General features: G+C 41.7%; 1 protein-coding gene across 1 annotated transcript; it reads right to left on the minus strand.

Annotated features, from left to right (window-relative positions):
- Positions 1 to 1,862: 1,862 nt before the first annotated feature.
- On the minus strand, positions 1,863 to 27,573 carry fli1rs (Fli-1 proto-oncogene, ETS transcription factor-related sequence). The gene is made up of 9 exons (XM_037676737.1): positions 27,466 to 27,573; positions 20,930 to 21,135; positions 17,017 to 17,177; positions 12,845 to 13,048; positions 12,301 to 12,384; positions 10,467 to 10,538; positions 10,298 to 10,357; positions 8,482 to 8,529; positions 1,863 to 2,386 (listed from the first exon to the last, which is right to left on the minus strand). Exons 1-9 carry the CDS (start codon positions 27,481 to 27,483, stop codon positions 1,863 to 1,865), a joined length of 1,377 nt encoding a protein of 458 aa, XP_037532665.1. The 5' UTR covers positions 27,484 to 27,573.

Here is a 27,573-nt window from a genome sequence, read left to right on the forward strand (position 1 = left end):
TCTGATCCGATCCGTCTTGAGTTTACAGAACCAGCAGCTCAACTTTGATGTAGAAACTTTAAAAGAATAAAAAGCATAGAGATCAAAAGAAACGTTATGTTTCTGCCAGGTGTTTATTAGGGTAACCATGGTAACCACACACATCTGTCACTCCGTTAATGAGAGGAAAAGAAACTGACTGAAAAGTAAGCCTCAAACCGTCGCTGTGTGAAAACTAAAAGTCTGATCTTAAAAGATCCTGAACTATGAGCAGCATAAACGTTTGGTGGTTATGAAAGTGAAATGTTGTTTGCAGTGTTTCATGGAGGAATTGCGACAAATTAAAAAAAAAAAAAAAAAACGAGCCTTCACTTCCTGTTTAAAAGAGAATATTTTGAGCTCAAATAAAATGAAAGCTTGTGAAGATATTTTTTTTCTGTCTTTTGATGAGCTCTGCTGTGATGGACTTGCGACCTGTCCAGGGTGTACCCCCACCCCTAACACAGTGACTGCTGGACATGGGCACCGGCGATCCCTGAGACCCAAAATGGAAGAAGCGGGTAAAAGAAAATGGATGGATGATGGGATCTGAGAGAGAATTGTCAGCCCTGCAGCAACGAGAGAAACGCAGAGTAAAACCTGACTAAATTGTCTTTTGATTTAATGTACATATTGTATATAGGCTGTAAAATTTGAGAGTAACGAGTCAGCTGAAAAGCTGACGTCAAATTCTTTAATCTGCTGAGTCACAGGTTGCCATGGTGATTCCCTCCATTTCTGGGGAGCAGGAGGAGGAGGCGGGGCTTACAGCCTCCTGTCTTTACCAAGCAGACAAAGGCACAAACTATTTCAAAGATTGTAAACTAGAATTTTGAAGTTTATGGAGCTAAAAGTTTATGTAGCGAGACTCTCAGTTGAACCTTCTGTTTTAAAATCCTCCGTCTTCACCTGTGATTGTGTAAAAAAGGGTTAAAGATGTGAAAACAGCAGTTCAGTCATGGAATGTCCAACTTCCTGTGACCCATTCAAACTCTGATGGTTCTGTTGTGAAGTCTTGAGCTGGAGATCCAAACGGGGCCGTGTTTTTGTTGTTTATAAGAATCTTTGGTATTTTTGTTTATTTGGATAAATTTGGTCTACTTCGTACGATGTACCGCTACCAAACAGTTCCTGATCGAGCTGCACGTTTTGCTGTTTGGACTTTTGAAAACTGCGGGACGGGAAATGAATCAAAAGTTGTGACTGCGGCACCAAAACAGGCAGATGCAAGTAAAGGTGCTTTAATGGGCACGTTTTACAACGAATACTGGTGATTACGGTAAATGATTTTTACAAGACATTAAAAAAAAAAGTAAAAAAATTAAATTGTTTAGTGTTTATCTTGGCAAGAAAGCAAAAATAATTTTCCCGAAAAGTTTTAAGACGTGATAACTTTAAAAATGTGAAGGCTGAAGAAAAACGGAAGCTTTTTTTTTTTTTTTTTTAGCTTTATATAATGTGTAAATGTTTATTGTTACATGAAAACAACAATTCTGTACAATTTGTTTTACAAAACGTTGGGTCTTGGAACGTGTTAACTGCAGTTTGGACCTGCGAGGTGAGAACAGTCGGAACCGTTTTATAACCGGCGCCATAAAAAATACAAAAAGTTCTTTACAAAGTGAAGATCAGAACTGAATGGATGAAGGGAGTTGTCTGAACGTTCAGAGACCCTCTGCAGTCCAACCCTCACGTTCTGTTTGAAAGAATACGAGATAATGCCTTCAGAGAATTTGGACTGTAGCGTCACATCACCTCCTGTTCAGACGGGTTCGGCTCAGGTGCCACCAGGATCCAGCACACTTGGGGTCCTCTCCTGTTAGTCCCGTTCGGGGGCCACCGCCTCAGTAGTATGAGCTCAGATGGGAGTGAGCAGCTGGGTGTCGGGTCATTGGCGGTCCGGGGTAGATGGGACTGCTGGGGGAACTCCAGTACGTCGCCGGAGCCCCAAAAAAGTTCCCGGGGGAGATTGGCACAGGAGGAGGGTGGCCGCCCATGTAGTTCATTTTGGGCTGGTGGCTGTGGTACGGCTGCACGTACGGCATCTCAGTCTGGTACTTTACAATGCTACTGTCCGCCCCGTGGTTCTGGTGCGCCTGCGAGATGCCCTGGAAGTCGAACTTGTAGGCGTAGCGCTTGCCGTGCACCTTGGTCATGATGTTCTTGTCGTAGTAGTAGCGCAGGGCTCGGCTCAGCTTGTCGTAGTTCATGTTGGGCTTGCTCTTGCGCTCGCCCCAGCGCTTGGCCACCTCGTCCGGGTCGGTCATCTTGAACTCGCCGTTGGTGCCCTCCCAGGTGATGATGCCGGCGTTGTTGCTGTCAGATAGGAGCTCCAGCAGGAACTGCCACAGCTGGATCTGCCCCGAACCTGTGAAGAGACGTGAAGCGTTAGACGAGGAGCTACAAGCCTGCCCCAACCATTAAACTGGTCTAAAAGTCTTTCCCAGTTTTCAGAGTGAAAGTTGAGATTAGCAGTTAAAATGTTAGTCAAGAGCTGCAACAGGACACGGATCTACCAAATGTGACCTTTTCACTGCGTGTCTTGGGGGCAGAAACCTACCCACAGGCCTGTGAGCGCTGGGGTCAGGCGGCTTGTATGGACTTTGTTTGCCCGTTCGGTTCTTGGAGCCGAGGCCTTCTGTGAGGAAACAGCAGGGCAGACAGTCATTGGTTCAGGTCCGCTCCAAAAGGCTTTTTGTTTAGAAAGGTTCCTAAGTGACCCGAAAGTCTTTGAGCAGCTGATCATGGCTGGTCGCAAAAGGAACTTTGATGCTTTTTAAAAACGTGGAAAAACTGGACCTCCTTAATAAAAAGCCCCTTTTTTCACATTGACGCGTGTTTAGTTCTAATGTTTAGGATTTTTGTAAATTAATTTGGTCCGGTTGTGTTTTGAGGTTGATTCCCATAATATTTGAGTCAGTTTCTGAAAAATATTGAAGGGTTACAATATTTGGGCTGAATTTTCCTAATCCTCTAAGCAAGCTTCCCGTTGTAGAAGATCTACTTGCTTAATTTTGTATTTCTTAGATAAAGCTCTTCCTGACAGAGTTGTTTTGGACTTAAAATGTTAAAATTTTGGCAGCACGGTGGCGCAGTTGGTAAAGCTGCTGCCTCTCTACGAGCAGGTTGCCGCGGTTCAAACCCCGGTCCAGAGGCCTTTCTGGGTGGAGCTTGCATGTTCTCTCCGTGCATGCGTGGGTTTTCTCCGGGTGCTCCGGTTTCCTCCCACAGGCCAAAAACATGATTGGTAACTCTAAATTGTTCCTAGGTGTGAGAGAGAGTGGATGGTTGTTTGTCTCGTTTGTCTCTATCTGTCCCTGTGATGGACTGGAGACCTGTCCAGAGTGTCCCCTGCCTCTCGCACAGTGATTGCTGGATATGGGCACCATTGACCCCAGCAACCCAAAAAAGAAGAAGCGGGTAAAGATGATGGATGCTAAAATTTTCAGGGGTGTTTATTATTTTTAATTAAAAAAAATCCTATTAGAGGAAAAACAATCTGATTTTACAAGATTTATTGGGTCAGCCACGATGGAAAAGAACTGAATCTGCTGAGTCACAGGTTGCCATGGAAAGAGAACATAAGGAGGCGGGGCTTACAGCGCCCTCTTCATCAAGCAGACAGAAACATGAACTAAAACCTAAGTTTCAAACTTTAAAGATTGTTAAAAATCTTAAGTTAGATCAAAACATTTCATTGTGAGCATCAAAAACTTCTGGTGGTTAGACATTTTAATTTAAAATTTTATACAGTGTGGAAGATACGGCAGTTTAAAAAGAGCCATCACTTCCAGTTGAGAAAATCAGACGGAGATGAGCTCATAAAATGGAAGTCATTGAGATTTTGGGTGTGTGACCTCTGACCTCTGGGACAACCTACCTACCAACAAGAGACATACTGGGTGAAAGAAGACACAAATACCAACGATTTCAGGTATAAACTAGATAAATTTTAACATTTACAGGAGGTAAAAGGTTTGTGTAAAAGTTTTTGAAAGTTTAAGCAGCTAAAAGTTAGTCGGACTCTAATCTGAACATTCTGTGTTAAAAACAGTAAAATCCTCCATGTTCAGCTGCGTTTGTGTAAAAAGTGTTAAAAGTCGTGAAAACAGCAGTTCAGTCTTGTAAAGTCCAACTTTCTGAGCCGTTTAAACTGAATGATGTTCTGCTCTGGAGAGCTCTACTCATTTTAAACAAACATCGTTTTGTCTGTGACGTAGACAACCATTTTTTATTTTTAGTGTTTGTCGTAAGATGATCTGGGGGACCGTTTCTAGCAGGGATGCTCATCTTGCCATGTTTTTAAGGTGGACATCAAAAGGAAGAAGTTGGTCATTTATTGGCTCATTTTGTGTCTAATCCTTTTGAGCACTTCAGTGATTTCTTAACCAACAAGTGTCGACTGGGCCATTGATGATATTGAGCAACATCCTACTATTGAGGAACCTGATGATCCAATCACCATGGAAGATCGAGAAAACGATGAAAGACTCCAGGATCAGATGGTATTACACCAGAGATTCTTGTGCATGGTGGAAATACTCTGAAATCCTCCCTGTTGAATATATTTAATCATTTATGATCAACAGAAGATTTTCCCCCCAAATGGGTTGATGCCAACATTTGCATTCTTTACAAGAAAGGTGACTGCAGTCACTAGTAACTATCATGGAATATCTCTGCTCAGTGTTGTAGGAAATGTCTTTGCTGACGTCTTACTTCAGAGGCTTCAGGATCAGGTTTATCCCGACTCAATCAGGATACGGAAGAAACGGAAGCACCATCGATGGCGTCTTCTCTTTGCGTCAGATTATGGAGAAGTGCAGGAAGCTTCAACAAAGGTTACATGTTGCCTTTATTGACTTCACTAAAACTTTTGACTGTAAATCGTGAGCTCCTTCTACAATTCTTGTAAAAATTGGGCTGTGCTCTTAAATTTAGTCCATTCTCAAGAAACCACACAGACGCAAGATTGATCACTGATGGACATTTGACCAAGACCATCAAATAGACATAAAGCAAGTCTGCAAGCTTGCTCCTATCCTCTTTGGAATATATGCTGTTATACTTCTTATCCTTGCATTTGACAACATCAGTCCTCTGCGGCACAGCGTTAAGGTCCATTTCAGATATGATGGTGATTTGATCTTTGCCACTTGAAATCTAAAACTAAAGGGCTCACCAGCTATATTAGGAAAGCACAATATGCTGACGACATCGCAATCTTCTGCAACAACGCCACTTCAAGTTCAGTCTGCATATGAAAGTCTGTCACACATTATGGGTCTTCAGATCAGCACCAAGAAAACGGAAACGATGAGTGTAGGAGAACAACTTGATTTTTACATCAGCGGGCAAAATGTGACCAAAGTGGACCTCTTCAGATATCTTGGAAGCTTTGTCAACAGTGACGTTAGATAAAAATATTACTATACACATCCAATCTGCCTCTTGCGCTGTCGGTAGGCTCAGTTATAAGAGTTTGACAACAGAAACTAAACTTTAGGTGTACAATCAATGTGTTATACCAGTGATGTTACATTGAAGCAGGACTTGGACCCTTTCCCACCACCATATCAAAAATCAAAGAACCACCCAACTATGTCATATTAAATCCATTGTCAAGATCAAATGGGATGACCACAGTCCCCTCTAAAAGTATTGGAACAGCAAGAAAAATTCCTTTGTTTTGGTTGGGGCAGTGGTGGCTGAGTGGTTAAAGCAATCGTCCCTCAATGGGAGAGTTGGGAGTTCGATTCTACCAGCAGCCACATGCCGAAGTGTCCCTGGGCAAGACACTGAACCCCTCATTGCCCCCGATGTGTGTCCCATCGGTGTATGAATGTGATCTAAAGCACCGATTAGTCTCTACAGATTCAGATTATCTTTGTAGAGATCTAGTAGAGTGCTGTTTGAGTGTGTGTGGAGGTAAATGAGGGCACAGATTGTGTTGTAAAGAGCTTTGAGTATCTTGATTAGATAGAAAAGAACTACATAAGTACAGTCCATTTACTATTTGTTCTCTGAAGACATTTGGGTTTAAGATAAAAACGTGAGTATGAGACAAGAGTTAAGAATTTTAGCTTTTATTTCCTGATATTGATATTTAGATATAAACAACTCGGGACATATCACCATTTGTATTGGACCACAGCATGTTTAGGTGAGCAAAAGTAAAGGAACAAATCATCTTAAAGTAAATAAAATTTAATATTTGGTGGCGTAACCCTTGCTTGCAATCAATGCCTTACGCTTGTGACCCATTGACATCATAAAACTGTTGCGTTCTTCATTTGTGATGCTATTCCAGACTTTTACCACAGCCTCTTTTAGTTCTTGTTTGTTCTAGGCGGGTTTCTTCCTTCAGTCTCCTCTTCAGGAGGTGAAATGCATGCTCTATTGGGTGCAGGTCTGGTGACGGACTTGGCTAGTCTTAAACCTTCCACTTTGTTTCCTTGATGAAGTTCTTTGTTTTGTTGCCAGGGTCATTGTCCTGCTGCATGATAAACCTCCTTCCAATTAGTTTGGATGCATTTCTCCTTAAACCGGCAGACAAAATGTTTTTGTACACTTTGGAATTAATTTTGCTCCTACAGTCATTGGTTACACCATCAATGGTTATTAAAGAGCCTGTTCCGGAAGCAACCATGCACACCAAACCATGGTATTACCTCCACCGTGCTTCACGGATAAGTTGTGTGCATCGGATCATAAACGGTTCCTTTCTTTCTCCACTCTTTGGCCTTTCCTTCACTTTGGTAGAGATTGATCTTGGTTTTATTAGTCCATAAGATTGTGTTCCAGAACTTTTGCGGCCCACGTCTGTACGTCTTTGCAAATTCCAAACTGGCTTTCTGATTCTAACGGCTGATGAGTGGTTTGTATCTTGTGGTATGGCTTCTATATTTCTGCTCTTGGAGTCTTCTTTGAACAGTGGACTCTGATAATGTCACCCCTGCACTGTGGAGGTTATTGGTGATGGGTTACTGATGTTTTTAGGGTTTTCTTCACAGCTCTTAGAATATTTCTGTCGCCAACTACTGTTGTTTTCCTTTGCCGACCTGTTGGAAGTCTGCTGTTCAGCACCGGTAGTTTCTTTCTTTTTCAAGACATTCCAAGTTGTTGTGCTTGCTACATCCAATGTTTGTTAGATGCCTCTGATCGATTTATCTTTTTCCTCAGCATCAAAATGCATTGCTTTTCCCCAATAGACAGCTCTCTGGTCTTCATGCTGGTTTATCCTCTTTTACAAGAAAGTGGTCTTTAGAGGTTTAAACCCAGACTTAAAACTTACACTGGCTATGCAGAGCTATTTAATCAGAACAATCAACCTAAAAGGCACCTGGTCAACAAGAAACACCTGTCAGTCACGTGTTCCAGTAGTTTTGATCTCTTGAAAAAAGGGTGGGTTCAAACAAACGGTGATATGTTAACACATCTTAATATAAAGACCAGGAAATAAAAGCTAAAATTCTGAACTCTTGTTTCGTACTCATCTTTTGAGCTTAAACTCAAATGTCTTCATTGAACTACAAAAACAAAGGAATTTGTCTTGCTGTTCCAGTACTTTTGGAGGGGGTTGTGTATGAGGAAGTTCTAGACTGTGCAAAGTCTGAGGACATTGAGATCACACCTATTGGAAATAGCTTAAGTTGGGTTGGACTTGTTGTACACTTGTCCGTTGACCGATCAGTTAAGATGCTTCTATATGGAAAACTTGTGGCTGTTCTAGAAAGCTTGGTCTCCCTTTTCTTGGATACAAAGATCAAGGATATTCAGAAATGAGGTGATGCACTCCACAAATGGAAGAATACAGTAAATGAAAGGCCAAAGCGGCAGAGTTGCATTTACGACATTTGCAAACGGATAGATTTCACAGAAAGGAAGATGAAAGGAAAGAAGCCAAGCATCACAAGAAGAGAGCTTGGAAATAAATTAATTGGTGAAATATGTACAACAAATGAACTATCGCTAGAAATATGACAATGTACTATGTCTCCTGTAAACTGTCTTATTAATTGGTGTGTTACCTGTATCAGGTCTTAGGCTAATAAATATCTGAGAAAGTTGGTTTTGGGATTTTACCTCAGTGTTAAATGAAGTATGATTATGTAAAAAGATCCTGGAGATAAAAGCCTTAGAAACCAAGGTTATCATAAACTCTGTTCTGTAACGGACAGGAAGCTGGCGTCGGTGCTGGTGGTTTTTTGTTCCAGTTAAAAGCCGAGTCACGTCATTTTAAAACAGCTGCTGATCTCTGCCAATAAATGACAATTAGTTTTGAACTGGTAATTTCTGATGTTCACTTTTCGACCGGACCTTTAGTTTTGGTTTTAAAAATTAATCTTTTTTTTTTCTTCTGTTTTCAACAATGTACCCCCGTCAGTTTTTAGTCGTGCCAAAGCAGACAGTGTAAAGGCCTCATTTGTTTCATCTTTGTCCTTGGTGGTTTTAGATTCTTACCTGGGTTGGCCAGTCGGCTGCTGATGGGCCCTAATGTCTGATAGGGGTCTGTAGAGAAGATTATAAAAACAAAACAAAGATTTTTGTGTTTTTGTAAACCTTCATAAATTATTTTCATACCAGATCCATTTGCTTGCTTGTAGAAATTCCAACACTAAAATGCTAAAATGTCTGGTTTGTGTTGGAGTTGAGTTCAATCAACGGGAAAGTTGCACGTTTTGCCCAAACCGTCACTTTTGATGGGCTGGATGATGACCCTGCTCCGACATTATAAAACATCCTCCAGAAGGTGGATGGATGGTCTGTGCAGGGTCTCAGACAGGTTTAGTGGACTCTCCGTTCTGCATTTTAGGTCTACGATCCTTTTGATCACGCTTGAATCTTCTGTAGCAAAGTTCTGCTGGTTTATGATGATAAGGGCAGCGTACCAAAGTTGTGGGTGAAGCACGGTGGCTGTGTGTTTGTGATGTGGGACCTACACACAGCGCTGTGGCTCGATCAAGAATTGGGAATAGGACTGGTCTAATACTTATAGGCCAAGGGTATCCAATCCTGGTTTTCAAGGGACACCACCCTGTATGCTTTAAGATGTTTCTCTGTTCCAACACAGCTAATCTGAATCAATAGGTGATGAACAGGCTTCTGAAGAACATAAAGTGGTCATTTAACTATGAAATCAGGTGGGTTGGAGCAGGGAAGCATGCAGGATGGAGGACCAGGATTGGGCACCAGTGGTATAGGCTATGTTCAGGACACAATCCTGGAAACGAGTAGCTCAAGCGTGACATTCATTATCGATCCCGGCGAAATCTGAGAGTTGTGCCAGGGAGGGCATGTACTGTGGTCGGGGTTCAGGGCAGAGTCTTCAGAGTCTTTGGGTGCCAAAAAAAACTGTTTAGCGATTATTAAAAGCGGCAGTGTCATGACCACAGTGGTGGAGATCAGGTTTGTTCTAGCAGGTGGAGGAGAACGTAGCAGGATCATCATCCGGTTCAAGGAGGGTCTAAAGGAATGAACGGCGAAGTCTTCAATCATTCTTCATTCCTTTCAACGATCCAGAATTCTCTGTAATTGTTAAAGGGATCTTGGTCAGTTCTGCAGACTTTCTGAGGCTCTTTTAAGCGTCTTTGTTCTTTGGACTTTTCATCACACGAAGGATAGTTTGTCTCTCAGGTCTTGGTTAGACTTCTTTTTTGTTTTTAGGTCTTACATGTCTTCATTTGTCCTGCACATGTCCAGTTTTCTCAGATTTTTAAGGAGACTTCATGAGCTGACAGAACTGGACTGAGACGGTGAAAAAGCAGCCGATGTTCAAAGAAACCATTTGGAAGATCTTCAGACGGTCAGAACTGTTGACAGGACGCCTTTAAAGGTTTACAGAAAAGTATGGCTGCTTGAAAGCAAAACCTAAAGAAACAAGGACCAGATCAGGACCTAGATGAGCCGTGTTTGACTCTTCCTGAAGTTACTTCAGAATAAAGCGAAGACTTTTCAGTTCAACTGAAGAAAGAGCCTTGGAAGAGAAACAAAATGTCTTCAAGAATAAAAACTAAGTCAAGTTGTCTTTGATTCAACTCATTAAATAACCGACATCAGCCTGAAGCCAAATTATTCACAATTTAATAATTTCTCAACTTTCAGTAAGACTTTTTAAAAATATATATTTACTGTATATATTTCCATGTTTGTGCCACAGGATTGTTTGCACCTTTATAAAGTTGTATTCCTTGGAAACAAAGAGACGCCTGGATGAACTGAAAAAATCTACCAGGGTTACCTGAAACAAGATGGTGCCACACTAACTGGATATTCGTACCTTGGACGATTCTTGCCGGCTCCGTCACCCTGGTGCTATGTTGGTGCTCGATTGAAGAACCTGGAAATAAATAAATCTTATCACTAAACTTTATTCAAAAGCTCTTCACGCTCGGATGAATCCATCACAACTATCAGTTTCGTGTCATGGCTGGTTTTTGCCGTCGTACCTTTAGGCACTGCGGCAGTCATGGTGTTTGCCGGCCAGCTGTTCCTGCGGCTGATCTCATCAAAACCGCTTTCTGCACAAAGACACAAAAACAAAAATGATGAGGCTGATCAGAAAGAAGAATTCAAAGCAACACGGCTCCAATCCAGGAGGAAGGAAAGAACCGGACACCAGCATGAGTGGTTCAGGGGTCTGAAGATGACCCGAAGGGTCTTGGTTGAGCTGTCTTTTGTTCGGACCAACGCAGTACCGTGTCCCAGGAGCAGGACCCGTACCCCCAGTTTCCTCTGTCGCTGCAGCTGTTTCCTGTCTGAAACTAGCTGTTGAGTTTTGGACTCGTCACAGAAGTTTACGTTGTGCCACGGAGCCTTTTAGCCGTTACAAACCATGTTTACACGGTTCTGAAACGTTATTCTTATGGACTTTAATCATTCAAGGAGTTTCTCATGACTCTGAGGGACCCAAAATTTAAATTCACACGAGACTGCAGATAAAGCGTGCCCTGATTGATGCATTAATAGAGTATAAGTAAAACTTGTGTTGTATTTTAGTGTTTTAACTCAAGTAGAGTTATTTTTACCAGAGTAAAGTTAAAGTTTACTGATTACTTCATAGTTCTGGGCTTCGAAATGCATTTAAAATGAACCGTGTGTTAACAGGATGTTACTCATTCTGCTCACAAACGTGTGAAACATGCCACCACTGGCAGGTGATTTTTTTTCTTTTACAGATCGGCTCTACAGATGATGGTGTGTTTGTGTTTTTAAAATTCATCTGCAGCCAGTAAACAAAAGTCCTGCAGAACCGAAGAATTCAACTTTAAAGGATGGTCTGAAATTCACTAAAGGTGCTGGATGTAATCACTCCAGAAAATAAATGTTTAAAAAGAAACACGCAACACTAATATTGGATATTTAACGTTATTAATGTTTAGCTGCAGGAGTTTTAGGCATCTTTTTATAATATTATTATCGGTGAAACCCGGTAATATCCTGTTGGTGTCATTTTCATTTTTGTCAGTTTTTATTTATTTCTTCCAATAGCTTAAAGACAATCACAGGTTAAGATGGAGAATTTTTAGAATTTTTTTAAATTTAGTCTAATAATGTTTAACAAACTTGGAGGTCTTGAAACTTTCCAAAATGTTAGCAAACAAACTTTTTTTTTTTTATTGCTTGTAAATGTTGCAAATCTTATAAGGTTCACACATCAAAACACAAGTACTTTTGTTTTCTTTTGCTCAGTTAACTAATTTTTCTCCTAAAATCCTGAACTGGATGGTGTCTCTAATCGGTCATATTGTCCACATAATCTGCTTTGAATAAATAAAACTTAACATTTCTGTTCACAAGAATTTTCCGTCGCTCAGGATTCAAGATGTTTTTATTTTTACTTAACTTTAGTTAATTTCTCCACAGAGGCTGTTTGAGGATAAATTTCTGCAGATGTGTGGTGCCCCTCCTCCTTTGCTCCTTAAAAAGGCGGGAATTACCATGGCAACCAGTGACTCAGCAGATTCTAAGTCACCGACTTGTTTCTGTTTTAAATCTTTTCTATCATTCTGTAGGAACTTTATTAAGTTATTCCATCATGGCTGCCACCATACTACACATTTTAATGAATTTTTAAGAAAAATCAGTTGGAACTTTTTGTTTAAATAAACTAAAACTGTTTGATAGCTTAACTTTTCTCTCGGAAACAATAAAAATCCAATATCATTATTTAAGTATCTTAAATAGTTTTTGGATTTTTGTACGATTTTCTCCTCAAAAGCCAAAAAGTCTTTTTTTTTAAGGTAGGTAATTATTTGTTGATACTAAAAGTCTGAGTCTCACCTGCTTTCACCTGTAGCCGGGGTTGTGGGGGTGGGGGCGGCGTGCTGTTGGTGGGAGTCGTGGAGTAGGAGAATGTGGGGCTACCTGAAGCAAAAGAGAGGAACAATGGTTAGGTTCTCCTGAGTGAACGTGAGGGACGTGTGGGCGGTTTCAACCTTGGATCAGTGTTCCTCCTCGGGGATCTGGATCCATCAACTTTTAAAAAGATTAGCTTGGACTTGATGACTGCAGTGATTTGCTGCTTCTGGTGCTCATCATGGTGATGAGAGGATTTTAAAACGTGCTAACAAAAAGGATAGCGGTCACAACACACGCTGAAGGCTGCAAGTTTGGTTCCTGACACAAACCTTCAGCTTCATACGTGAAAAAATGATCTTACTGAAAATATTTTCAAAACTACTGGTATAAAATCTTTGAAAATTTGATGGTTTTCCATCGATATGAAACAATATGTGAAACCAACGTGTGCAGTGACTAAAAAGAAACTAAAGCAGTGGCAGCTTTTTGTCACAACAATAAAAGCCAAAACGAGCCGAAGCCTTACTCTGCCGGAGGTAATTCAGGTGGGACAGCAGGATGTCGGCGTTGTAGGCCGACGTCAGCTGCATCATGTCCTCTTTGGACATCTTGCAGAGGGCCTTGCCGTCCAGCGCCTGGAAGAGTGAGACGTCCACCTCCTCCAGGACGTACTCCTTGATGGCCCAGTCCAACCACTGCCGCACGTGGTCCTGGGTCCAAACCTCCGGATCTGCAATCAAACAAACCGAGCTCTGTTAAAACTTACAGCACAAACTTTTTAAATTTTTCTTTACTATTGCAACAATTTGCACAAAAACTCTGACGTTTGTCTGTTTTTTATTGGTTTTGAAGAAACTTGAAGTAACGACTGAAAAAAGACCAAGACTTCAGATCTCCAAACATTTTTAATTTAATTTACTTTGTGGCTTCTGTTTAGACAAAACCACTGATGTGGTTTTGGTTTTCATTGCTTTTAAAGAAACGGGAAGTTGTAGAACGTGTAAAAAAAAAAGAATATTAATGATTAAAAGTGGTCGAGCTGATCGTCAACAGGATTAACTTCCCGTGCAAATAATTTGTGCAAAGTTTAGTCCTTTCTGATTGAAACGTGCGAGATTAGAAGGTTTATTTGAGCTGATCTGAACAGAAGAACTGATGAGATATTTCTAAAGGTAAATTAGTTTAATTAATTTCTTATGATATATAAAACTAAAGTTTTGGTCTTTGGATTAAAATCCAAGATGGCCACCACCATATATGTTTAAATGTAAACCAGCCACCCCTATTATTTCAGGAAACTATGCTTATCTAGTTTTTCTAGGAATCTCCGTGGACTATGATGTTTGCAGATGACATTATCTGTGGTGAGAACAGGGAACAGGTGGAAGAGAACTTGGAGAGGTGGAGGTATGCACTTGAAAGAAGAGGAATGAAAGTCGGCTGCAGTAAGACGGAGTACATGTGTGTGAATGAGAGGGAGGAGGTGGAACAGTGAGGCTACGAGGAGCAGAGGTCACAAAGGTGCAGGACTTCAAGGACTTGGGGTCCACTGTCCAGGAAAATGGGGGAGTGTGGTAAAGAGGTGAAGAAGAGAGTCCAGGCAGGATGGAGTGGATGGAAAAAAGTTTCAGGAGTGATTTGTGACAAAAGGGTGTCAGCAAATGTCAAAGGAAAAGTTTACAAGAAAGTGGTGAGACCAGCTATGTTGTATGGTCTGGAGACAGAGACATGGACAAAAAGACAGGAGACAGAACTGGAAGTGGCAGAAATGAAGATGTTGAGGTTCTTCTTAGGAGTGACAAGGATGGAGAAGATTAATTAGATCATCAGAGGTACAGCGCAGGTGGGAGATAAAGTTAGAGAGACCAGACTGAGACGGTTTGGACATGTCCAGAGGAGGGACAGTGGTTTGGACATGTCCAGAAGAGGGACAGTGGTTTGGACATGTCCAGAGGATGGTCAGTGGTTTGGACTTGTCTAGAGGAGGGACATATTGGTAGAAGGATGTTAGAAATGCAACTGCCAGGAAAAAGACAAAGAGGAGACATATGGACGCAGTTAGAGAGGACATGGAGGTAGTTGGAATGAGGACAGAGGACACAGAGGACAAAGTGAGATGGAGTATGACTCGCTGTGGAGACCCTTGAAGAGGTAAAAGCCGAAAGAAGAAGAAGAAGAAGATGCTTTCTAGTTTTATTTTGTTTAAAAGTGTAGTTTCCTCAAAAGTTTGGGGTGGCCTAAAATTAATCTATGGGGGCCAGGGCCACCAAGGGCCCCCACTTGGCTCCGCTGTTGCACCTGGTGCTCCCTCCTCTCCAGGATCCGTCACTCCGCTCTGCCTCAGACAAAACAAAAAAAAACTCTGCTCTTCTCCACAGAGTAACTCCTTCCCACCTGAATATCTCACATCAAAAACATTTAGGTTTATTTCATTCTCGGTTTAATCCCAGTCCAGAAAAACACTAATCTCCAAAACTACAAACACTCACTGTTCAGATCCATCAGCATATCGCTTGTTGACTCTCACCTCTTCTCTTCTTTGAAGCAGTTTGAGGCTGCATTTTTAAAATAAAAATGTTCCTACTGTAGCCCTCGTGACAGACGGACTGGATGAGATTTATTTTTAAAATAATTTTGTAAATCCCTGCGACGTGTTGATGCGTTAATATAAAACTCACCCATTTCCTGGTAAATAAAAAATACAACTGCCAGTATTTTTTAGTAAAACTCTTTACAGTAAGTGTTTAGTAACATACCTAACTTGGACCTGAGCCACTGGAATATTTAAAGTCTGATTCAGGACGCTGGTTTCCAGAACCAAACAATGAGCGTGTTTGTGTGAAAAGGCCGTAAAATAAATCAGGCGTCGACGACCACACCCCGAGCTCCTGATTGTTCTCGGTTCACACGAGCCGCTCCGGCGCAGCGTCCTGGTATTATCGAGCAGAACGACCCGGCTGGTGACTCACTGATGGAGCGGGTTGGATTTTACATCAGTTTGGACTCGTCCTTGACACCAAATGGAGGAAAAACTGATTCACAAAAACCTGGAGGGCTCCGTGTGAAGCTGTGAGGCCGACTGGAGTTACCTAAACTAAGTTTGTCTAAAATTTTACCTACAAAGTGATGGATTGCTTAAAATTAAAAATTTATGTCGTTGTGCATCAACAAATAAAATGATCGTATCATTTAGCGTACATCTTAGATCCTTACATCCTGTTTCTTTTTATACTTTATGTTTGTGCTATTTTGAGGTGTAACTGGGACCCTGAGTACACAATCTGGTTCCACCTCATGTACCACATGTGATGCAAATGACGATAAAGAACCTTGAACTCAATCATTTTAAGTTTTCATCTTTGTGATGACAACTGAACGTCCAGTGAGTATTTCTGGGACAAATTTAACTTTAAGTCTGTTTCAGTTACAGATTTGTTCCATTTTGAGAACATGTTAGAATAAAAATGTCTGGTATAATAATTTAATCTAATCTCTGCTATTAGACACCTCCATGAATTACCACCTTCTCTTGGTCACAAGGTAAAGCTCTGGATTTACTGGTCTGTCTACGTTCCATCCCTCACCTGTGGTCTTGAGGATTGGCTCATGACTGAAGGAACCAGATCCTGGATCCAAGCCGCCAAAATGAGCTTCCTTTGTGGGGTGGCCAGGCTCCTCTGCATCGAAAGGAGTCAGCTGAGGTGGTTCATCTGATTAGAATGTCTTCCTTTGGGGTTTTCCAAGCATATACCACTGGTCAGAGGCCCCAGGGCAGACCCAGAACTCACTGGGGGGATTATACATATTCCCTAATCTGGGAATGCCGTTGGATCCCCCCAGGAGGAGCTGAAGAGTGGTTCTGGGGAGAGAGAGGTCCTACATGTGGCCTCCGTGACATAACCATGTATACGGGGTAGAATATGGAGATGGAGGATCTCTCAGAACCAGGTTCTGGGTGAGGAGCCAGACCATGCATGATTTAACAGTCCTATCGATGACAACGAGACCAAGAGTCCCCAACACCTCACCTGGACTGGGGAACCAAAGTCTCGCCTTTGGGAGAGGCTCGTTGGTGAGTGCCATGTGGCCAGACCCCAATGGAACCCATCATTCTTTAGAGGCACCATGAGGGCCTGGTACACTGCAGGTTGGGTGACAGTGTGATCACTGGTTAGTGTCACTTTAAACCAATCTTGGACTTTTTGAGAAACAATTATCAGCTCAGACTTTAAACGATGTTTGGCAGCAACAGCAATAACAAAAAGAGTATAAAGAAAGGTTTATCTTTCAGTTTCTATCAGTGTTCACAACCTGAGGGTTGTTGCCATAAGTTGCTGTTGGACACCAAAGTTCATGCTCAATAATCCAGGTAATATTAACAATAATTAATATTAATATAATAGATAATTGATGTTGGATACTTTCTACTGCGGGGCTAAAAAGGGAAGCAGGGAGACTAAAAATGAGTGTCCACGCCTGCTCGTAACGCAGACGTGTTTCTGTTCACGCTAACGTCACAGGCCTCTGAGCTACATTTGTCCTTCGGGTTTCAAGTCACACTTTTTGAACGGTGTTCATCAGAAACGGTGAAGCAGAGCGCTGCCCTCGTCGCTGGTGAAGATTTGGACCTGGTTCTTGGTGTTAAACTGGCCCAGTTGTGTCTCAGCTGTTGGGACACGCTGGAGGACGGCAGCTCACCTGCTGGGACGATGACCCTCTTCTCCTCCGTGGTGTTGCTCGGTGGTGTCTGGGGGCTGACGCGGGGCTCCGGGTACGAGGCCTGGTATGGCATCGGGGTCCCGTCGCTGCTCATGTGTCGGGAACGTTTGGTGACGCTGCAGTCCACCGGAGACGCACGGCTGAAACACACGCAGGAAACCTCACATAAAGTATGAATTCACTCAGAGGCAGTTTGTCTTTAATTCATTCTGCTTCAGTAAACTTCCTGCCGCTTAAGGGGGGCGGGGGTGATTAATCTCTGGCAGATTTTGCAGAGTAAGTTAGTTTCCTCTCGCAGCTTTTTATCTGTTGGTGCATGACAGGACCTAAAATTAGTCTGCATGTCAACAAAATGTTCCACAAAAACGGTATTTAAAGAGTAAAACGTGTGAGCACTGCAGGTTAAACCGCAAGTATTACAAAACGAATGCCATGAAAACTGCTTTCTGCAGACACATGCAAAGTGTTGTAAACAGGAATATCCTGCATCTGGTTTTTCTTTTTGTTTGTTTTTTTTACAAACATCTGAATAAATCTGAGCTCCAGGCAGCTTGAAGCTAAAACACAACCACTCCTCGCTGACTGTACGTTACTGTTGATGATGGGTTGGAAACACAAAATTGTAAGAAAACACGTGACTTTTTACTTGACATCTCATTTCATTGATACTGGGACAAGTTTGCAAACATCGGCGAGTAAACTGCAACATTTGTGGAGATTTTAGTCTCAAACCCTCCAAAGTTGTCTCATATTTTTCACACTTTCTGACTTTTCTAAACTAAATTCAGAAAGGTTTGAGATGGGTACCAAGAACCTGTGAAGGATCTACTTTGAGAGATTGCTCTACTGAATTTTCATTAACACTCCAAATACTTGCACCTCACTTGTTGAAGCAGAATGTTCACAAAGGATAGGAGACGTTTTTCACAAAAGACGTTTGCAGTTTGTTACCACCAGTCACAGCAAAATGACACTTGCTGATGTAAACATCGAGTTTGTGCAGAAACGTGTTCATAGTTTGTCACTGGATTACGAGCTATAGCCACCTCAGTTATGATCATCCTTTGTCACCTGCACACAGTGCCAAAGCTACCAGTACCTGGTTGAAGGACCATGGTATCCCTGTTCTTAACTGGCCAGCAAACTCACCACTAAGGCCACTATCAGATCAGTCTATGGCACTCCACAGGTGTTATGAGGGCCCAGGTGCCACGGTGTTGTTCTTTTTCTAGAATTGCACCGCTCGGGGTGGCTGCATGTTGGAGTAGCTCTATTACATTTATTCTGGGATTTTGCTTTTGGAAACTTTAATTCCTCTTTTTCTGGATGTAAATCACTTTTTTTTGGATGATTGTTTCCTCTGGTATCAGATGCTGTGCAGCTGGAAGGATTTTTACTGAAACTTTTTTTACTTTTGGACATTTGTTATGATGTATAAACATGACAACAGGGTGTTTGTTTTTTTACAACCGGGAGCAGCTGATTAACATCTGAAAAGCTCAAATAACATCTCAACTATAGCCCCAAATCTCAAATGAGTTGAAAAGGAGGCACAGTGGATGCATTCCCGTCTCCCTGCCAGCGGTGCTCGAGTGCCTGACCACTGGAATTGGCAAGAAACACGACTCGTGACAGCAAAAGGACAGGGAACATCCCCCGACACCTGCAGCCGGCTGTCCGCAGCAATGAGGAGCTCGGCAGGCTGCTGGGAGGAGTGGCCATAGCTCTGGGAGGAGCTCTGCTTGGCATTCGGGCGGTCCTGTAGCCCGTGGGAATCGAGAGGCCAGCCAAGTCTGGGTGGACGGATCGGACAGCATTTGTGACCAGTTTCTTCAGATCCGCTGTGAGACAGACCGTTACAAGAGATCCTTCCTGCCTACAGCCATCAGCATGTATAACATTTCTTAATGAAACAAGGATATTGAGTTACAACATTTAATTTCCCTTTGGGATTAATAAAGTATTTTTGAATTGAATTGAAATGTTTGTATATAAAAAGATATCAACAAACACATTTACAAAAATGCTGAAATACCCACAATATGCCACAGGGTGGTGCCAACATCCACATTAACTACAATAAAATACAAAAGAAGAACAATCCTAACTTAGCTAAAAATTCTTCCGACATTTTTTGTTGGCATTTTTACTCAAATGATAACCATGTTTTAATAAATTGTCTGAAATATAATATTAAACAAAATTTGAAAGCCATATTTTGAGCATACCAACAACAAAAAATGGTTTTGAACAGAAAAACTTTAAAATTTCTCTACTTTCTTGGTGCGCTAGCAAAGCTATTTTTTAACATCGGCTGGGAAAATCCCAATATCCAAATCTGACGTGAGGTTTCCTCTTTTTAATGATGTCAAGAAATCCTCATTAGGATCCTCGGTTTGATGCAACACGATGTTATAGTCTAGTTGTGATCCAGGGGTGGTTTCGTATTTTGAGTTTGTTTAGTTCTAAACTTCCATGTTGATTTTGATATCCTTCAGAGCTCAGAGTGTTTGTTATTTAAGTCGTTGTCCATCGTCCAGTCTCACCATGATTCGTTTCAGGTCTACTCGGGTCTTCACGGACTCAAGATTGTTGTATTTTTTACCCAAGGCAACACAATATTAGGTTAATTAAAGCCACAAAACACAACACCTTCCCTTTCCTGGTTGGAGCCCGTAAAGTGAGTCTTTTTTTTAATCTCCATCTGATTTCCGTCATCAGCCAACAAGCCTGGAAACGTCTGCACTGCCTCGTGGTGCCACCGAGTCCATTTATGTGTTGCCTTTGGTATAAATGTACAAACGAATGCTGCAAGGTTGCAAGTGTGGATTTTATTGTTGTGATGGAGACACTCTGATGATTGACGCCTCTCTGGCCAATCGATGTCCTTCACTCTGCTCATGTCAGAACTTCAGATCGATTTGGCTCACTTGGAACCTGGGGCGAATCAGTCCTAAGAACCGATGTGAAAATGGTTTAGATCACTCTGAAGGCCAATAACGTTTTCTTGTTTTGTCTCTGATCACCTTTTCCCCAGGCATCCTTCCCCTCTGCTCACCTGTCCTGCATGGGTTAAATAACCCAGCTGCACTCACTCAGTAATCACTCCCCTCAGTGCACCTTTACTCCTGGTTCTCCCTCATTCCATTGTTCTGTTTGTTCTCATGTTTCCTCACGAGCTCCCTGGGTTTATTAGTCATTTTGATGCCTTCAGCCTTTTTATTTCTTCTTAATAAAAACTATAATTTACTAATTTTTTGAGTCCGCTGAGTTTAAAAAAAGAAAAAGGTGAAGTTTTAGCGAAGTTTCAGACCAAAATTTCATGACGACAAGATCAAGATAAATGTAGAAAAACAATTTATGAAAAGGAACTCCATATTTGTGAACAGATTTGTTAAAATCTCCACTGGACAGAGATTTTTAAAAATCATTTCAATCTTTCTTACCAAAACTTTTGTTTAAATGTGGACGGGAGGTAAAAAAAAATCAGCAAAAGCATCTAATTCGAAAAATATCCGTAGTAGTTTTGACGTGACCTTGAGTACTTTTGTTTTAACTTTTGTTTATTTAACTTTTATAATTTATGATTAAATTATTCCACATTAAGGACTGTAGTTTAATTGTGCGATAGAAGGATGCTCTTTGTTATGATGGAATAAAGAAGCGGCAGTGATTTGGTGAACGTATTTAGCGTTTTTATAAACGTTTATTCTTCTCATCACCTGTTGCTGTTGAATCTCTTCGTCACGATTTGGAGAAAAGAACAAAGGAACAATCACAAACTGTAAACAAATCATTTCAACGCCTGGAAAATCCCGGCGTGTCGACACAGACGGACAGTCAGACAGTCCGGGAACCTGTCCCCCCCTCCGTGGCCCTGACCATGACTCACCTGGTCCCGTTGACGTGCTCGCCCCTCTTCCCGGGGTTCTGTGCTGCTGACCCCACCCACTCGGACTCGGCGGGTTCTGGACTCTGTTTGGAGGCCTGGCCGAAGCCGCAGGGCGACGTCATCTCGCTCTTCATGTGCATGGCCGGAGCGATGGTGTAGGGCGGCTCGAAGATGGGCTGATCTTCACTCACCACAGAAAGCGCTTCCTGTCCGACAGAACCACAGCGTTTGTTTCATGAGACGGGTCACAGACTGTAGGAAATCCCTTTTTTTTTTTTTTTTACATTTGGACTCCGTTTATTCCTTCCACACGTAAACAGAATTTCAGCCAGAACCGGAATGATGGAAAAATTATAAAAATATTTAAATAAAAACAAGAAATGTAATATTTTATTACGGTTTTAAATATTTTATATGTAAAGAGATTTATAAATCATCACCCCATGTCTAAATTAGCTTTACACGGAAACTCCAACAAAAGTATATTTTATCCAGCCGGCCGCACCAGAAGTGCTACAGCTAGCTGCCACTGCCGAAAGTTTAAATCTCTGTTTAAACAACCGTTTATTGTGAAATTAATAGCACTGTAAGGATTGTTTCCCGTGAATATCACTCCTTTAGTGGAAAATTCTAACGTTTATTGGAAATTAAACCTTTTCTGACACTTAAGATTTACTCAAACATTAAAATCTAACAACTGCCTGGTGCGTAAAAAAAAAACATCTATTGATGCCTTTTATGTTTTTGTATTTGCAGCTACTGAGCAGCTAATTAGACCACTATTTTTAATCGTTACTTTTCGCTGAGAATCTCTTGTTCTGTGTCAACAGTTCAGTTAAATATACATTTAAGTGTTAAAATGTTTGTTTCAAAGTGAAAATCTTTCCCAAAAATGTTCACATTAAAGCTCACGGTTAGTTTTTGCTGCTCGTTTAAATCAATAAATATACGTCTGAGTGAAACTACCGGAGCTGCCGGAGGTTTTGAAACTGCTGAAAACGGTTCAGTGAGCAGCCGGGAGGTTTAGTATCTCAGGCAGCATCAGTAACCTTAACCACACTTTTATTTAGTCGTTAGAGTCGAGGGTTGCAGGGCGATGGTGGGGGAAGAGCTCAAGGTGGAGTCTAATTGAGTTTTAGCTCCAACTTCCTGTGTTCTGCTCAACGCCGAGGCCTAAGATGGCACCCCGGCTCAAACGAGCGGACCCGTTGTTCTGTCTGCTCCTCAGATTAAGTGCGACCCGACCGCCGGGTCCGAGTCGTGTTTGTTTAGAGGAGCTCAGTATTGTCTTCGGGCCTCGTACGTCAGCGCAGGGCTTTTTTCAGTGGCCTACAGGAAACCGGGCCGCCATGTGCTCAGGAACCTTTTGGCACAGGCCGAGGGAGAGGAAATGGTGGAGCTGGGGTGGGGGTTAAAAATGTGGGTCATTTTAAAGCTGGAAAACAAACCTAAAGACCTGCGTGAGCGAAGAAACGAGCGGGTCGGGGACTTGATTGAAGTACCGCCATCACATTGTTCCTTTTCTTTGAGTCTTTTTTTTTTTTTTTTAGCTCGATTGTTGCCTGAGCTTCTTAAACCACATCTTAATGCACGGCGCTCAGGTTGGCATTTCCTCAGCTCGTCTGCAGCGTGCGAGGGACGCTTTGCACGAGCAGCTTCACAGCTAAAAATACGCTCGAGCCGTGCACGACTTAAAGACTCGGGCGGCTGTGAATGCTCAGGACTCGGCTCTGATGTCGTGACAGTTTGGAATTTTAAGGAATAAAGCTGCAAATCGGTTTCTGTGTTTGATAAAGCGCCACCTCCTGCGGGCGTCGTGCGCAGATGAACATCCTGCAGAGCCCTGCTTCGTGCCGACTGATTTATCAGCTCGTGGAGAAAAACATTCACACTTTTGGTCCTTTAAAGCTCTGCAGACCAAAAGCCACCTCCCGAAGAGACTCCCCAGACCGGCAACATCAAAATATGGGTGGGAAAGGTGAAGCATCCACACATGCCTCCACCTTCATTTGCCCCACTCTGGGCCCTTGAGCAAGGCCCTTAACTCCCACCATCTGCTCCCCGGGCATCCGGCGAAAAAACAGTCACCAAGTCTTTGTGCGAGTTCGATTTCTGTGGCGACCCCTGAAGAAGGGAGCAGCCGAAAGAAGAAGAAGATTCGCATCTACCTCCAGATTGGAGAAGTCAGAGGTTAAAGGTCACACGGAGACAACACTGCTCTTCATACGCCGATGTGACTTTCAGGAACATCTCCGGTCATCATCGTTCAAAAGCGACAATCGATCAGCAACAGGAGTACAGCTCAGGAGAACGTTAATATTTGTGATGAGTGTTTGTAGCTGTTGTGTTTTTTTTGTGTGCAGGGGACGTCAGCGTGTTTCTGAGCAACTATTTCCTTTATTCCCTGATCCTTATAAACAATGAAGGTTCTTCTGAGTTCCCATCTTTGCTGATAGATTTCAGGAAGTAGTCCTCACCAGAACGTGGCTACGCCCTGAAGCCTCTTAAATATCTTTACTGCTGGTCGTTGTCAAAATCTTTTCTAAATTAATGGGAAATTTTGAAGCGCTGCTTCTCGTATCCTTTCTACTTCTGGACTCATCGGCACATTAAATTGCTCTAATCGATTATTCGATCTAAAATCTAACATTTCAGAACGTCTTCAACCAAAAATAAGTCGAGTCGCTTCCGTTTAAACCAGTTAGGGATTAGCTTAGCTTAGCGTAACGGCTTAGCTAAGATTAGCGGGAAAACGGCGACTGGAGAAGCAGCTATCCGTTAAAAACACCAAAATGTTCGTTACTTATCAAAACTTAGAGGTGAACATTATCTCTAAATGACCTTTCACGTATTCTTCTCTTCTACACGCTACATGTAGAAGATGCTATGCTAAGCTAACGGCTTTAGCGTAGCATAAACACTAGCTTCGGATTAAACTTCCTGTGTCATCTTTGGTATTCTGAAAGAGCATCTTTTAAAAACAGCAAATGTGTCAAATATTGTAGGTTTTATTTAGTTATTAACTGTTAAAGCTCATGTAAAGTCAACGAGATGGACGAGGTATCGAAAACCTGGTAAAAAAGCAGGACGAGTTGTAGAAAAACTGGTTAAAAATAAATAAAAAGGCAAGACGAGTCGTAGAAATCTGGTTAAAAATAAACAATAAAGCAAAAATGGGTATGGTATGGATAAAAACCTAACGTGGGGTCGTCATGCTTCTATGTGTTTTTGATGAATTCAGCCTTTTGCTTTGTTTACATCGAGTGCAGACCCACATTTTAGGTTGCATTGTGTAAATCTGGAAATCTATCGCAGGAAACTCCTTCAGGCTGCAGTATCTGATTTATTTCCAGGTAGCTTTAATTCATATTTTGCTATGTGTGATTTAAAGTTAGCTTTATTTCATACTAAACCGATGCTTTAATGTTTATTTAATCTCAAAAACTGATAATTACTTATAACTGAACGGCCTGTATGGTCGTGTTAATGCTTTTTTAGTGAACCTGAATTGAGTTAAACACATTTCTGCTGCTCCCGGCGTAAGAGCGGCATGCAAAACTAGTTTTAATCAGACAATTTGTGTCTAACATTAAGAAAGGTGGATTTGTTTTGTGGTGCTGCTCGGCTGCCTTCTTTCAGCTGATGTTGTGAGTCTGTGCAGAAGTGAAACTGAGGCCTGCAGGCGGGAAGACACCAACTCCAGAGGAGTAAACTCTTAGCTCGACGTGATTTTTAGTGAATTAAACTATTTTTCTTGTTGTTTTTGTTCTGCAGTGAACTGAGGGATGAGTCGAGCACTCGTCGTGTCGTTTTGCGCTCTTTCTCTGCTCGCTGATACAAAAATGTAAAGATGGCCCGACCGCGAGACCGCAACTCACTTCCTGTTTGATGTTTGTTGCTCAGAGACACAAACGGCTTAAAAAAAATAAAATAAAATGAAAACACGACCTTACTGAACCTGCTTGAGCTCGGACGTAAAATTCTTTTCGGCTGCTGCTGAGCTGAAGTTTGTGAGGAAACTTTAGCCTCTTTCTGTCAGCAGATCTGTTTACGTCACGTCTCAACTTTTACACACTTTGACTTCTTCAGGCTGATTCTGATGACGCTCAGCTTCAGCCCCAACCAGATCAACAGAACAAATATAAATAAAAAGCTGACAAACGAACACACATGTTGGAAACAACCCAAGAAAGTCTGTATTCTATTTTTTTTAACTAGTTTTAAATGTTTTTTTTTCTTCTAAACTTGTCATTAAAACTGAACAGTTTATTTATTTATTTATTTATTTATTTATTTATCCTGTTTGATGCAACAAAACACAGGTAAACAAACCAACAGAAAGAATGAAAAATTTCCATTTTGGAATCCATTTTAATTTGTTTATTTTATTTCTGTTGTCCTGCCTTTTTATTTGTTTGTTTGTTTATTTAAGGCCATGAATGACATCAGTTTATCCGTGACTATAAATAAATAATTAAATTAGTTACACGATTTCTTCATTTTGAACCCTGATGTGATAGACCTAGTTTTTTTTATTCCTACATTTAATTTAAATGTTTCTTTTGTTCTTCTGCTAAGAACTAAAACATTGATTTAATTTTTATTTATGATTAAACACGACAAAATCTTATTTCCACAAAAAACAATCAAATAACTTCTTTGTTTTTAACTGGCATTATTTTTAATTTGGCTTAAATGTTATTTTTTAATCCAGATGTTAATAACTTAATATTTTCAGCTGTTGATCGTTTAGTTTTTATCTCATTAATTGAATTAAACGTCTCACTTATAACGAAAACTATTTTAGTGTTACAGATTAATGTCAAATAAATCATTTATGTTTTAGTTGAACATTTTGTAAACGTTGTAACTAAACATAAATGAAAAGTAATAAAGATAATAACGAAATAAATATTTATTTAGCGTCAGTTTGATATTTTTATAATAAATTGTTAAATTAAACGTTGCCTCTGATCTGAAAAGAAGTCGAACCCAAAAGTTGAGCAACAAAAACAAAAATAAAAGTTGCTTCATTTGAAAGAGCAACTAACTTCCTGTTTGTCACAAAAACTTTCATATATTTTTACTTTATTCTCTTTGTTTCTGATCTGAAGACTTTGTTTTTCTTCACATTTCAGTAAAATAAGTTGTGTGTGACTGTGAGTGAAAAACCTGCAGGTTCAATTATTAATCGAACGATATTTAATTATTCCAGATGAGAGGAACTCTGTTTTGGGGCCTTATTTTTGCTCCTCTCGGAGTTTTTCTGAAAACTCAAACTGATTTTTGTCTCTAACCTCGTCTTATTTTATATTTTTACCTTATGATTTTTAGTTTTCCTCCTGAAGCTGTTTGTTGGGTTAATCTGGGCCTCAGGAAAGCAGAACTTTCTGAGCTGAGTCTGCGAAATGATCCGCGCATGCGCACACTGATGTGCGGTGTTCTGCGGGGCTCGGTTCGGTTCGGCCCGTCCACCCTGGCCCTGGCCTTTCATGCAGCTTCTAGTTTGTTTTTGTCGGGTCCGGGCAGCGGAAGTGTTTGCGGAAAGCCTGCGGTTCTGGCCCGGAAGTCTGCAGAGCTCAGATAAGAACACCTGACGAGATGTTCCGTTCGCAGCCAGAACCTCTGCCTAAAATAACCACAAACACAATCTGCAGCTCACAGAACCAGCAGGTCCAAACGAAAGGTCCGAGAGTAGAACCGGGCCGACACCAGGAGGTCCAAAAAAAACTAATCAAATATTTTTATTTGAATAAAATGCGCTCCGCTTCAGACCCAAACTGAATCAGAACATGTATCCGAAAGTCTTTCAGCTGATCCGAACCAGAACAAGAGTTCCGCAACCCGAACCCGAACTCAGAAAATAATCCGAACTTTCATCAGAATCCGATGGATTCGATTCGGAAATTATCCTAAAACTGTTCAAACGAGACGCTTCGTTAGATTAAATTTATTAAATTATTATTATTAGTTATTAATCATTAATTAGAGAAGAATCGAACTTTTGATTAAATAAGAATGAACTTGAAGAAGAATCGATGTTCTGATCAGATTCGGGACGAATTAAATTTTTGTTCTTTAGTTTTTAGTTCGTCGTTGCGCAACAGGTTCGGATCCGCGGGTTCTGCAGCAAAAACCCAAAGAAGGTTCTGATGAAGAGGAGCAGGTGCGTGAAGAGTCAAGTACCGGTCGGGTGCGGCGGGCCGGGTCCTCCAGGTCCCGCGGGTCCGTGGTGCCTTCAGGGACACCTGCTGTAAAACGTCCTTCATCCTGCTTTTTGTTTGTGGGTCGAGCCCAGAAAGTCAAAGCCGAACCGCGCGTGAAGCGGAGCAGCCGAACCTGGAGCACTGGGTCTGCAGAGTGCGCGCGGCGGCTCTGCTTGTGCGCGTGAAGAAGCGGTTAGTTGTGTTGTTACAGAACCGACATTCAACCACGAACGGGAAGGAAGAGGAACTTTAGTGAAGAAGGAAAGAGTGGGGAGCCTCTCTCTCTGCTGCGGCCGGGCCGGGCCGGGCCGGGCCGGGCCAGAACCTTACCTTGATCGGACAGTCCATCCCCTGATGCGCATGGATTCTGTCCCAGGAGGGAAAAGTTCGGCTCGGTCCAACAGAATCTCTGAGCTCCTTCACTTCATGCAACCGAGC

The sequence above is a fragment of the Nematolebias whitei genome, chromosome 5, assembly GCF_014905685.2.
Source record: "Nematolebias whitei isolate Nwh7 chromosome 5, NemWhi1, whole genome shotgun sequence".
In the NCBI taxonomy this organism is placed as follows: domain Eukaryota; kingdom Metazoa; phylum Chordata; class Actinopteri; order Cyprinodontiformes; family Rivulidae; genus Nematolebias; species Nematolebias whitei.

Bases quoted from the DNA above. Each gene is read 5' to 3' on its own strand.
- fli1rs (XM_037676737.1), bottom strand. The intron at 10,358-10,466 runs GTACGACGGCAA...ATTTATTTCCAG, and splicing joins GACTGCCGCAGTGCCTAAAG to GTTCTTCAATCGAGCACCAA. The intron at 8,530-10,297 runs GTACGAATATCC...TCTTCTCTACAG, and splicing joins GCCGGCAAGAATCGTCCAAG to ACCCCTATCAGACATTAGGG.